This window comes from Ahaetulla prasina, chromosome 3 (genome assembly GCF_028640845.1).
Source record: "Ahaetulla prasina isolate Xishuangbanna chromosome 3, ASM2864084v1, whole genome shotgun sequence".
In the NCBI taxonomy this organism is placed as follows: domain Eukaryota; kingdom Metazoa; phylum Chordata; class Lepidosauria; order Squamata; family Colubridae; genus Ahaetulla; species Ahaetulla prasina.
The window spans coordinates 36,940,995-36,955,221 of record NC_080541.1 but is presented as its reverse complement, the minus strand read 5'-3'; the positions used below and the strand labels follow the sequence as shown (position 1 = coordinate 36,955,221).

At 37.5% G+C, this 14,227-nt stretch overlaps 1 protein-coding gene across 1 annotated transcript in view; it reads right to left on the bottom strand.

The window, feature by feature from the left end:
* Positions 1 to 14,227, bottom strand: part of CNGB3 (cyclic nucleotide gated channel subunit beta 3) — a 57,627-nt gene that overhangs the window by 30,697 nt on the left and 12,703 nt on the right. The window contains exons 3-6 of the mRNA XM_058175098.1: positions 7,852 to 8,003; positions 5,514 to 5,666; positions 4,763 to 4,971; positions 1,125 to 1,175 (exon numbers count right to left, since the gene is read on the bottom strand). Coding sequence (XP_058031081.1) covers positions 1,125 to 1,175; positions 4,763 to 4,971; positions 5,514 to 5,666; positions 7,852 to 8,003 — 565 coding nt within the window. The remainder of the gene's footprint in view (positions 1 to 1,124; positions 1,176 to 4,762; positions 4,972 to 5,513; positions 5,667 to 7,851; positions 8,004 to 14,227) is intronic.

Here is a 14,227-nt window from a genome sequence, read left to right as displayed (position 1 = left end):
TGAGAAGCAAAGTAGGAAGAATAAATTATTCTCATTATTCCTTGTTACTACTGAAAATAATTCATAATTTTACACAGATGGGGGCTTCTAGTTTTTGACCTCTAATCTAGATACTTGCTAAGAAAACGGACACATTAATAATGGTGTTGGGATGTGTTCGTATTTGCAAGATGTTGACAGAAATATGGGATAATCTATGTTTATAATGTTTTTATTTATTTATTTTATTCATTTGTAAAGTTTAGGTACTTCCCATCTGACCTTCACTGAGTAAGGTTATTTTTTCAGCTGATGGTTAAAATTTGGAAAAGTATTCTGGATGGTTTTTAATCTATTCCATTTCTAGAGATCCATGATAGAATAAGGGACTTCTGCATTATATTTGACTCCCATGCTTCCCACAGATATTTCTTAAACTGGTTTCAGAAATTTCAATCTGTATTGCAAACTTGCATTGGGCCCAGGCTGGTACCAAGTCTGGACTATGGTCACTGTTTGGCCATATCCTTACTTTCACCCATGCAGGAAATACAAGCTTCACTGATTGGCTCCTCTATGGACCATTTCCCCCAGTGACTACCTTCCCATTTAGGGATTGTTCCCACGTTACCACCCCTATGTCTTTCCTTTGTTTTCCTTTGGAAATTAAGTAGGTTCCCAGAATGCCAAAACAGAAATCAGATGATTCTCAAAATATTTGGAATTTTTTTTCCAGCTAATAATCGTTTCATTATTTGTAAACTGTTGGTTTAAGTATTTTATTTATTGATATATTTTTGTTTTAGTCTGTTTATTCATATATATCAGGGGGTTTCCAACCTTGGTCACTTTAAGACTTGTGGACTTCAACTTCCAGAGTTCCTCAGCCAGCTTTGTTGGCTGAGGGACTCTGGGAATTGAAGTCCACAAGTCTTAAAGTGACCAAGGTTGGAGACCCCTGATATATAGGACACTGATTCTTGACTTTGTAAAAATTCAGAAAATTAAAACTTTGTGAAAAACTATTATTATTGAATGTCATGTTGAAAAAAAAGAGATATAATAACAATAATACCATAGTCTCCCAAATGAATTAAAGTAACTGATACCCTGTCAAGCATACCCAATTTACTCATCTTACTTACTCGAAATTTTAATGAATTCCGATAGGACTTCTTTATTTCTTCTCTATCTGTCTAAAAGTAGAAACAGAAAAAAGAGTCAGTCAAAGTTCAATAACCTCAATAACATATGAGAATTAGTATGTGGTATAGGATCACATAATAATCACTCGCAAAATATATTATATTTATATTATTTAAACACTCCAAAGTTATTTATCTAAAGAATATAGTGCACCGCCATCTGGTGCATAGAAATTTACTAGAGGTACTCTCGAAAGTATATGGTGGCACATGGTTAAAATGCATTACTGCAGGCTAACCCACTGCTCACTCCAGGAGTTTGATTTTGAATGGCTCATGGTTGACTCAGCTTTCCATCCTTCTGGAGGTTGGTAAAATAAGGACCCAGATTGTTTGAGGGCACTATGCTGATTCTGAAAACTGCTTAGCGAAGGTTGTAAAGCACTATAAAATGGTATATAAGTCTAAGTTCTATTGCTATATTGCAGCCCAACAATCAGCTACATCTTAGCTCGGTTGAAAACAATGGATCTTAAATTACAGGTAGTCCTTTACTTACAACAGTTCATTTAGTGACCATTCAAAGTTACAATGGCACTGAAAAAAGTAACTTTTTCATACTTATGACCGTTGCAGCATCTCCATGATCATGTGATCAAAATTCAGACTCTTAGCAATTGACTCACATTTATGATGCAACCATCAATTTTTCTCTCAGCACTGACCATGTATAGAACTCCTAAACCTGATTATTATAGGTTTGAAGGAAACCTTGGAACTGCCAGCTTAAGTTGTCAGAAATCCTGAGAAAATATTAAGACTAAGGATTTATATTTATGGCATAGGTTCCGTCAAATAACAACATTTAGGAATCAGCATATTATTTAAAACACCTAGAAATATAGTGTGATTTCAACTACTATTAAGGCTTTCCCTTGATGCATTACTTGTTCTTAGACTTTGGAAACATCAGAACCTCCTTCCACAGGTACCTAAGTAGGAAACAACTAATTCAATATTGCCTATACTATTGCTAGGTGTCTTTCAATGTTTTAAGCCTGTCTTTCTCACCCTGGAGATGCAGGGCATTAAAATGGAGACGTTCTGTAAGAATACATGGACTACATAGTCTTAATGATACTTAGAGAACTAATATACTGAACAGAGAGGAAAAAAAGATCACACTGCTGAAATACTGTTAAAAGAGGGCCTTTTTTTCAAAACAAAATTTGGAAAACAGACTAGAAGAAGAATAGAAGGGTAGGTAAGTAAATTTTTTAGGGAGAATAAAATCCATGATTTTGAATGAGAAATCTTAAGCCTCATTTTAAACCCACACACTTTTTTATTTTGGGCTTTGTTATGTTTTTTTTAAGGAAAAATGTAATGATTATTGTAATCAATGTTTGCTGAACTCTATTGGTAGCAATTATAGCAGGGATGAGCCATTAGAAGAAACACTACTATACAAATTATTTCATTTAGAAGCCGGATGGATGTGCTCTCATTAGCATTAGAACTGTCAGCATTGCATCTATTAAAAATGATTAGTTGTTTATTTTTAAGTTGTTCTCTGATGGGAAATGATGCTATCTCCTTATCAGGGAAGTTTAACAGAACTCTAAAAATAAATCTAGTCTTCTCTCATGTGGCAACAGCCTGCTTATAACTGTAGCTTTCCATGTGCATTTTAAAAGAATTGATTGCATGATTGGAACTGTCTTCTTGACTGAAAATGAACAGGATTGTTCTTGAATTGATGGGGTTTAAAGGACTCAGTGGCCAAATTGAAGGTTTTACATTGCAGTCGTAGTTCCTAGCATGTAAGAGCTGTAGGAAAATGTGATTCTAGCCAGCAGCTAGGAGGAAGAGCTGAAAACTTTTCTAGCAAAGAGGAATCAGAAAAGAAGGTAAGCAGGAGTTACCAGCCAAGTTAAGCTACTACTAAGAAAGGCAGACTAAGTGATTTATATTAGCATTTCTCAACCTCAGCAACATTTGGAGGTGTTGACTTCAAATTCCAGAATTCCCCTAGCCAATGTTAAGAGCTTGTACTTGTTAAAGTTGCTGGGGTTGAGAAACACTGATTTACATAATAGCAATTATGACAATATAATAATTACATTATTATTGTTAAAAAAAAGCTGCTCTTCAGCAGAAACTCACAGGCCAGTTTATTAACAAACTATGCTTCCTGTTCGTGATGGAATGTGCACTTGGAGAAACAGCAGAGCAGAGTCTGGACCGGGGGTCTCCAACCTTGACAACTTTAAGACTTGTGGACTTCAAGACTTGTGGACCTCAGGAACTCTGGGAGTTGAAGTCCACAAGTCTTAAAGTTGTCAAGGTTGGAGACTCCTGGTCTGGACAGCACAGAGCTTTCCCAGTGAGGAGGCAGTACATTTCATCAGAGAGAAGACCAAATTAAGAAACTGTGCAGTTCTAAGCTAGATGAGGAAGGGGCGGGAGAGTTCAGGGTAGCCTCATCTTAGAATCCCTCAAAACATCTCTATTAGGGTAGAGGGTTATAGATTTAGTATCTAGCAGGTTAGAAGGTTTAGCGAGATTCTGTCCATTAGGTTTAAGCAAATAAAGGATTGGATCTGATTCGATTTTACTGTGTCATCTTTAGGCTTGGATCTGGCACTATTGAACTAAAAAGGGTTAACACAAGTATCTTCCTATCTGCAAGAAATACCAGCACTCTTGGACTTTGGAATTCAAACAGATAAGCACCTGCCATATAACAGACACTACAAACATAGCACTGGTCAATAAGAAAGAAAAAAATGTCTGGATAGTGGATGTAGTGGTACCTGGAGACAGCAGAACTGAAGGGAATGAACTGGGGAAAATCACAAAATAGAAAGACCTGCAAATTGAAATGCAATGATTGTGGTAAAAGAATGCAAAGATGGTACCAATAGTAATAGGTGCCATCCAATGGTCTTCTGGGTTCTGTTTATACTCTGTTTTAACCCCCCAAATAACATTGGACTTCATCTCTTTTGAATCTAATTGTTGTGTCTGCACCCCCCAAGCTGGGCCCCCTGCCAGAAAGGGACTCGGAAGGGGGAAGGGCCATCAGGACTTACCTCTGGAGCACCGGCTTCCCTGGCTCAGCTCCAGGAGCCAGAGGCAGGTCAAGTGGAGGAGATAATGAGGCCTCCATCCCCTGACTCTTTCCCCCCAGGCCACGCCTCCAGACCCGGCTGATGGCAGTCAGGCCTGGCTGGACCCTAGGTTTCGTAGGCAGGAGAGGCGGGAACAACAGAAGCAGGGGTGGGGCAGGCCTAGGAAGTGCTGAGTCATGGAGCTACACCCCACAGGATATAAAAGCAGAAAGGGCTGCTATACCACCTTGTGGCATGCAAATCAACAGCTTAGAGGGAGAATTAGAGCTGAAGTCCTGTTTGTTCCTGGTTTCCTGGCTGACTCATCGGCACCAAGGGAGATAACAGAGACACTTGGGAGACGCTAGCTAGTTTGCTGCCAGAGCTGATAGTTGCCGGCTAATTAAGTCATTGCTCGTGTCTCCTGGACTGCAGAGGGGGAGAGAACACTAATGTTTTCTGGTAAAAAACATCAATCCAGCCCACTAGGCTTCAGGGTTTTTTCTTTCTTTCTCTTTTACTTACTATTATATCTCCCCCTTTCACAAATTGTACTCGAGGTTGAAATAACAGGAAATCACAGATGTAGCAGATGTCACTTAAAATGTCTGTAGCAATCCAGTATATTATATTGCTGGATGTTTGAACTGGGAATACTAATCGCAGTGGGATGAACCAGCAGTTCCAGTTATAAGCAGCAGTAACTAAGAATAACCACATTATATAGCGACGATCTGGAAAAGAAAAATAATACGCTTGTTTAAGTTACTATCATTGGGATTTGGGAATGCATTTCTCCAGAAAATATAAATGAAGTGCCTAAGGAAAGTATCATAACTTGCTATCCTTAATTGCAGTCTGAGAAGTGATGCATAGATTATTTATTAGTTAACCTGTATACTAAAGTTATTTTTAGAAGGCTCAACTTCAGTCACTATCTTCAAACAATTAATAGATTCTATATTTCGGGATAAAGTTAATAGTCAGTCTACATTAACAAAAGGGAAAACATGCTGACTTATCTATAGTGCAATAGCACTTGAAGCCTGCAAAGGTCTTTACATATCCAAAGATAATCACTGAGAATTTCACTATCTCCAGAACTTCCTTGTTCTGGAGCAGGGGTCTCCAACCTTGGCAACTTTAAGACTTGTGGATTCCAACTCCCAGAATTCCTCAGCCAGCTTTGCTGGTTGAGGTATTCTGGGAGTTGAAGTCCACAAGTCTTGAAGTTGCCAAGGCTGGAGACCCCTGTTCTGGAGAATTGAACTTATACCTGTGAATGCATCTATGGTTTCTGGCAGTTTCCATTTTTTCATATATTCTTTCATGGATAGTTTCTTGACTGTAGAACTTGGCTTCTCCTCAGGTTTGCTTTCTTCTTTCTTTTCCTCTTTGGCAGCAGGGGGTGGGGGCTTCTTTTGGGGTGCTAAATAAATTTTAGAGAGTCATAAAGTTAATACCACTTTCTCAAATGCACTAGATTCACTGAAACTACAGAATTTTATTCTAGATCCTTTATCCTTGTGCTATTCTTTTTACAACTTTCCCAAAAACATTTATTAATCCTTTGGAAAAGTGATCTGGGCACTTGTGATCTGATTGTGATCTGATTAATCCCATTATGAACAGAAATATATTTGTGAACTAATAGAGAAATAAAGGTTAGAAAAGGCATCCCAGGTGGAATTTGATTTTTAAAGTACAGGTGATCTTTATTTAGTGACCACAATTGGAACTGACAACCCAGTTATTAAATGAAGCAGATGCTAAGTGAAACTACGACTGTGCTTATGGTCTTACTTCAGTTTTTCTTTGCTTTACAAGCCTGCAATGGTCATAAATGCGAGGATTGGTCTCAAGGTTACTTTTTCATCACTGTCATAATTGAACGGTCACTGTTCAAGGTAGTCATTAAATTAAAAACTATCTGTCAGGTAGCTTCATGATAAAGGAAGCATTAGCTTTAGTGCTGAAGTCAAAAGAGTTTTCTGAGTAGTGATGTCTATTCAGCTTCTGAGATAAGAATTAAATTGTAATGCATCCTTATATTTTTCAGTGTTTATAGAACTTTCTACTGAATATTTGGCCTCCATGCCATGTGTGGCACTAATACCTACCAAAGTGTCATTGAATAAAAGACAGAACAAAATATTTGAACAAAGATAATGAACTGTGTGAATAGTGCTTCAGGAGTAAAAACACTGAAACATTTGGACAGCATTTTAAAGTTGAGGCTTTACTTCCCCTCCCCCCCCAAAAAATTACAAAAATAGATACATTATAATCTCAGATTTACACTATGTATTTGTGTCTTTTAAATTCAATTTAAATTAAATTTTCATTAAAGTATAGAATATACTACAGGTATACTTCTTGTTATCTTTTTTGAAAAGAGAGAAACATTTATTCTGCCAATTGTTAAGTATGATGATTCAATAAGTAAGATTCAATCTTACTGTAGCTTAATGAATCTATTCAACATAAAATGCATTGGAATTATTAGTAACTAAATAAGCAGGACAGTAAATAGGGAGATTATTTTGGTCCATCAAAAGTTATATGATTTTATTTTATTGAAAATACTCTCTGAATGTCATAATAGGTTGACTGGGCAAATATATCTTTAGTTTCAGTCATGATTTAATTTTTTTAAAGAGTTTATGTGGTTTTCCAACTTGATCATTGTGACTCTGGGAATCAAAAATGAAAAAAATAAACAAAGCGAGACAGACAAATTAAAAGACAAACGATCATTAATAAGCAACCTTCACACCCTCCACCTGGTGAGAACTATGCTCATGTAAATACAGGTAGTTTTTGACTTATGACCCCAAATGAGTCTTAAAATTTCCATTGTAAAGCAATGATGTTGATAAGTGAATTGTGCCCCATTTTATAAACTTTTATGCTACAATTGTTACGTGAATCACTACAGTTGTTAGTGAACCATGTGGTTGGTAAGTGAATCTGGCTTTCCCCATTGACTTTGCTAGTCAGAAACTGGGTGTGAAGGTCACAAATGGTGATCATATGACTCCAGGACAGTGCACACATGCCCGTCAATAAATGTCCAAATTTTAATCACGTAATCATGGCGATACTGCAACAGTTGTAAGTGTGGTCATAAGTCATTTTTTTCAGCGACTAAATGAACAGTTGCAAGTTGAGGATTACCAGGATGCAGGATTGTCTCCTCACAAATATATCCTTCTATCCTATGTATTTCCATGTTGTGGGTGTTGTTGGAAATAAATTCAGTGTTTCAGGTTGGGATCATGGGCATACTGAAGTGTTTGGAGAATACTATTTTACAGAGCTAAATACTTGTGACCCAGAAAAGTACAGGCAGCTCACTATATTCTCACTATATTTCTATACTGATATTTCTTTGAGGATGAATAATTAAAGATTTTGTCAAGCATTGGGTAAACTATAAAAATGACTTAGTAGATAAAGAGACACTTCCTGGGTTAATATTGTACATATCTGACCAGGATGGTAATACTCTAAAATTAACCCTGCTGGAGAACCTGATTCACAGTCCCAATTCATTATCTTCAAGCCACTCATAACACAATGTAAGTAAAAAAGGTACAGCTTCCACAACTTACATGCGGTTGGACTGATTTCTGGTGAAGAGATTATTGGATTATTCATCTTTTCCTTATAAGTAGCTGTTCTTTCTCGCATTTTTTGGACAATATCTTGCAGCTGTATTTGTGCATATTCATTGATAATGATTTCCGGTGGTTTATTTTCTGGGCTGTTTATGGGGTAGGACAATGATTAAGATCTTTGAAAAAATATGACTACATCCATGTATTTAAATAAGCTTTAAAGTATCTAGCAATAACACAGATGGTTCCTTATCTTGAGAATGGAATAATTTGATTAATAAAAGAGCAGACACTACAGAAGTAAAATGTTAGATCTTGCCTACTTTGTATAGGAAACATATGCTCAAGTGAGACAGCATAGCCTCATCACTGCCAATAGATCTGTACCTTTGGCTATGCTGAAGAACCAATTTCTCTATACCATAAATTATGTGGACTATTCCTCATTTTTACATAGTTCCTGGCAGCAGCCAAAATTCTTTCTCATTATTCAATGTGCAACCTTTCAGCTTTTCTTTTGCATCCAATAAGCCTAAACAGGCCAATTTAAACATTGTATGATTGTATGACACTGATTCAAAGAAAGCACACTTGTCATCAACTGCATTCAAAAATATCAGGATATCACTATTACATATGTCTTTTCTTTCTGCTGGTATGCTAGGAACAGAAGTCATTAATCTCACTGCCAGTCTATGAATCATGAAAATTAAGACTGTATTTATGAGCCAGCAGTGTGCAGCAGCTGCTAAAAAAGCCAACACAGTTCTGGGCTGCATAAACAGAGGGATAAAATCAAGATCACGTGAAGTGTTAATGCCACTTTATAATGCCTCGGTAAGGCCACACTTGGAATATTGCATCCAGTTTTGGTCTCCACGATGTAAAAAAGATGTTGAGACTCTAGAAAGAGTGCAGAGAAGAGCAACAAAGATGATTAGAGGACTGGAGGCTAAAACATATGAAGAACGGTTGCAGGAACTGGGTATGTCTAGTTTAATGAAAAGAAGGACTAGGGGAGACATGATAGCTGTGTTCCAATATCTCAGGGGTTGCCACAAAGAAGAGGGAGTCGGGCTGTTCTCCAAAGCACCTGAGGGTAAAACAAGAAGCAATGGGTGGAAACTGATCAAAGAAAGAAGCAACTTAGAACTAAGGAGAAATTTCCTGACAGTTAGAACAATTAATAAGTGGAACGACTTGCCTGCAGAAGTTGTGAATGCTCCAACACTGGAAATTTTTAAGAAAATGTTGGATAACCATCTGACTGAGATGGTGTAGGGTTCCTGCCTAGGCAGGGGGTTGGACTAGAAGGTCTCCAAGGTCCCTTCCAACTCTGTTGTTATGTTATGTTATGTTATGTTATGTTATGTTATGTTATGTTATGTTATGTGTTTACACATTTGGATGATTTTTTAAAACAAGTATAAAGTGAAATGTACCTCTATTTTTTATCCAATTCATCTTCAGAAATACAGTTTGAATCTTTTATGCTGCCCTAAAATCTGGCTCCACACATTTCATGGAAACAAAGCTATTAAAGTACAGTTAAAACAGTTACAACTATGTCCGGAAAAGGTCATATCTTTTAATTACTGATTCCAACATCAAATTATTTTTATTATTACAATGTTTTTATAACACATGAATGCAGTGTCATCCTTTATGTGTCTTGTTCATAGAAATGTTAATGGCACTTGATGAAAAATGCTACTATGTTATCTTTATCCAAAGCCAAAGATATTTACTTCTCTCAAAAATAATTCAGAAAAGAATAGAATAACCTGCTCACACAGAAGACCTTATATCTTTTCTAACAGGTGGTTGTCTTCTTAAAACCTTTCAGTGGTGGAGCACCCACAACTTCTGAAGGCAAGATGTTCCACTAGTTGATTGTTCTCACTATTAGAAAATGTGTCCTTAGTTCTAAGTTGGATCTTTCCTTGATTAGTTTCCATAAAACTTCGATAAAACCAAGTTTTCATAAAACTTAGTTTCCAGTACTCTGATCATTATTATTCTCATTGACAAAAAAGAAGTCCAGTCACCACATCTCACTCTTACATAAGTGATAAAGTTGCTGTGAGCTTAAAATTAAAGGATGAATGTTATATGCATCATATTGAGCTCCTAAAGGATAGGAGGGATAAAAATATAGTAATGTGCGCATTTCTGGAGTGGGTAGAACTGTACTGAAATTTAAAATGACATTAGAAATGCTGGTTTTAGAAAGGTGCTGTGACCTGCCTTGCTAAGTATAGCAGCAACATAGTTAGAAAGAACTAACTTGAGTAAACATATAACTCACTCATCCACCCCCCCCATCCCGTACAGATAAAATGAAGTCAACTGCAGTGTAACAGGCAAATTGCAAATCTCAATGTACACTCTAATTCATTCACTCCCTTTTTGGCAAAACATCCTGACTGACTGACCAAGGGCTTTCACCTACAGACCTGATACGCCCACAATTCTTATCATCTAAAAGGATACAGATAATAAATTCATTAGCTTTACCTTGTTTATACTGCCTAGTTCATAATGTCAATAATGCTATTACAATAATAAAATGGAAACAATTTGCATGGCTTCTGTGTCTCTGGTGAGCTAATGTCTATATAAGCCACTGGTTCTCGAAATGTGGTCTGGGGACTGGTAGGAAATCTGTGAAGTCAAATATTTTTAAATGTCTCAGTTTTAATTTCTAATACAATAAATATCAGTAGATACAAGCCAAATAAATAAAAGCCTTTTTTGGACCCTCAATCATTTTTTTTAAAATGTAAAGGGCTCCTGACACCAAACAATTTAAGGACTGCTGTTATAAGCTATTCTGGGGCTAGACAAGAGGATGCTCTGCTTCCTTCAGCAATACCATCAGCAAACCTTACCTAAATTGTAAACTAATTATCCATTTACTCTCTATTCAATTCTTTGCAAACATTTATAAGATCTGTGCTAATTAGTCCTATGACTCTTGTCTAGTCCTGGGTAGGAGTCCAGTGTAGTTTTGCTAACTTACTTGAGAAAACTAGTTTGGACTTATCTAATTGCATTGACTTATTTCTTATAAGGTGAGTTTTTGTCACCACAAATTTATGTAATGAACAGGTTAGGAAATCTGGGTATTGGGCATGTGTGAGATTGCTTTATAGGAAGACATCCCTATAAAGACCTTTTTCAGTACTGTCTGAAGTTGTAAATGGAATGTTCCAATTAAGGGAGAAGATGCTACTTAGCTAACAGACAAAAGAGACAGAAGTTCCCAGTGACTTAATGGTCAGAGAAATAAAATTAAGGAGGACGTGCCCCAATGAATCAAGAAATTAAAAGTAGGAAGATAATAATAATAATAATAATAATAATAATAATAATAATAATAATAATAATAATAATAATAATAATAATAATTTAATTTGTATACCGCCCTTCTCCCGAAGGACTCAGGGCGGTTAACAGCCAGATAAAATAACAGTCAAGACACATACAATATTACTAAAAACAGTAATTAAAAAACTTATTCAATTTGGCCCAAATTGTACTTTAATTATACTTTAATTCTTGCAATATTCTGTTAATGTAGCCTTACAATAAAGTAGATTTAGTTTTAACATAACATAATAACAGAGTTGGAAGGGACCTTGGAGGTCTTCTAGTCCAACCCCCTGCCCAGACAGGAAACCCTACACCATTTCAGACAAATGGCTATCCAACATTTCTTAAAAATTTCCAGTGTTGGAACATTCACAACTTCTGCAGGCAAGTTGTTCCATTTATTGATTGTTCTAACTGTCAGGAAATTTCTCCTTAGTTCTAAGTTGCTTCTCTCCTTGATTAGTTTCCACCCATTGCTTCTTGTCCTACCCTCAGGTGCTTTGGAGAATAGTTTGACTCCCTCTTCTTTGTGGCAATCCCTGAGATATTGGAACACTGCTATCATGACTCCCCTAGTCCTTCTTTTCATTAAACTATTTATTTTATTTATTTAATTGGATTTTTATACCGCCCTTCTCCCGAAGGACTCAGGGCGGTTCACAGCCAGGTAAAATAGAAGAAGAATAAATACAAGATAAAAATCATATTTAAAAAACTTATTAAATTGGCCCAAATTAAAATATCATTAAAACAATAAAACCCCAATTTAAAAACTAAAATCCTATGCCAGTCCTACCTAACTAGACATACCGAGTTCCTGCAACCATTCTTCATATGTTTTATCCTTGAGTCCCCTAATCATCTTTGTTGCTCTTGATGTTCTAGATGTAGTTCATCTAGTCATGTCTGGTTTACCGGGGAGACCTGACAGAAGACTCGTCTCTAACCAGGCCTCTCTTTCTAAGAACCGATTGAAGACATCTGGCGAACAATCCCGGTTGCAGTGTTAGATTGCCGCATAGAGTCTTATGAACTGCTCAGGTGCTGCTGTAGTTAGGCTAGTCAGAAACCCCCTAACCAGTTGTGGGATTCAAATAATTTAACAATCGGTTCTCTGCCCTAATGACCGACTGGGTAGGTGTGGCGATGGTGGGCATGGCCAGGAGTGTGACATGTAGCACTTGGCCTCCTGCACCCCCTTGGGAGCAAAAATGGGCCGTGGGGGGAATTGTGCCTCCCTGTACCCCATTTTGAGCCTAGTAGGTCTCCCTGCAGCCTCCTGGGAGCAAAAACAGGTCATGGGGGGACTCCTGGAAGGGATGAAGCGGGAAGGGGCAGGAAGCGGCCAGTCAGAAATTTAACAACCAATTCTCCCGAACCAGCCCAAACCGGCTGAATCTCACCACTGTCCCTAACTAAGTGTAAGAGAGTAATGGGTGGCTTCAAGAAGGTATCATGGCTCAAAGCAGGAAAAAAGGGTCATGTCCCAATTGCTGGAAATGCAGTTTCTTTTTGAAAACCTTTGTAGAAGTATCTGTGGAAGCATCCTGACCCTCTCAGAATGCAGTTTATTAACTGCCCTGAAAACTCTGCATTCTATTAAACTGGTTCGTGCAAGATATCCTCTTGTAAAGCTTGCCCAGGTGAGCACTTGGCGAGATCAGTACAAAAGGCTTATATAGAGTTTTATCAAATATTCTAGAAACGAACACCCACTGCCTCACCCACTAACATAACTAGATTAGCTAGCCCTTCAAAACAGCCAAGGGGTGCTGCTTCATTATTCAATTTTAATACTGCCCTGATACTTGATAATTCACTTCAGATGAGGTAAGGCACAGCCCTTCAATAGAAATGAATTCTTTTCCTGAATAACTGATTTTTGATTTATGACATGAATTTCAGTTGCCTAAAATACATTAAATTGTGCTGAGCCTGCAGTAAAGCTGTACATTCTCCTGACCTTCATTCACTCCTCACATGAAAAGAAATCTACTGGGACATAAGTGAAGTACTGCTAAAAGCAGCTGCAAAAGAGAGTCTGTATTTAATTTAAATATTTCTAACATATCCGCTTAAAACAAAAATGGTTCATGAACATGAGAGATTGCCTTTGGTTTGTATAAGTTATCAAATACTTAAAGCTTAAAAACAATCTTGAAGGCCTACAAACCTAAACACAAAAAGGAATAAGCAAAAATATTGCTCTAACTGGATATTTAAAAAGAAAAATAGAAAAAAAAATCTCATCATAGTAGATTGCACAAAAACCTCATGTTTGTTAAAACTATTTCTATAAAATCATGGTCAGTCCTATCATTTGCTTACCTTTTCCACATGTTGCTGGTAAAAAGGTTTGTTTATGATTTCTACTTCCCCAGGTTCTTCTCTAAAGAAGGAGGTTGCCCATAACAACCAAGGTGAATAATATTCAGGATGCTTGTGAGAGAAAAGTATAAACTATTCATTTGTATTCTCCTTTTTACATTTATTAGGGGATGCAACGGCTCAATAGTTAAAGACCCTGAGCTTGTCAGCTGGAACCCAAGTCTGGAACCCGAGCGCCACATGACAGGGTGAGCTCCCATTACTTGCCCCAGCTCCTGTCCACCTAGCAGTTCAAAAGCATGCAAATGTGAGTAGATAGATACCACTTCAGTGGTAACATAACAGCACTCCATGTGCCTTAGCCCATGGTCATACTAACCAGTGGTGCTATTCAGCCGGTTTAATCTGGCTCAGGCAAACTGGTAGCAGTGGCTGCGCGAGGCTCTGCTCACCTGCCCGGATGTCATCACATCCTGTTTTTGATGCTCTGCACGTGCATGGAAGGCTCTGCACAAGTGCAGAGGTGGTGTGTGCAAGCAAAGCGAGCAAGCGCGCATGCTCACATTTCCAAACTGGTAGTGAAGGTAAGTGAATATCACCCCTGATGCTAACTGCATGACCACAGAAAATGCTGGCTTCCTCAGCTAAGAAATGGAGATGAGCACCA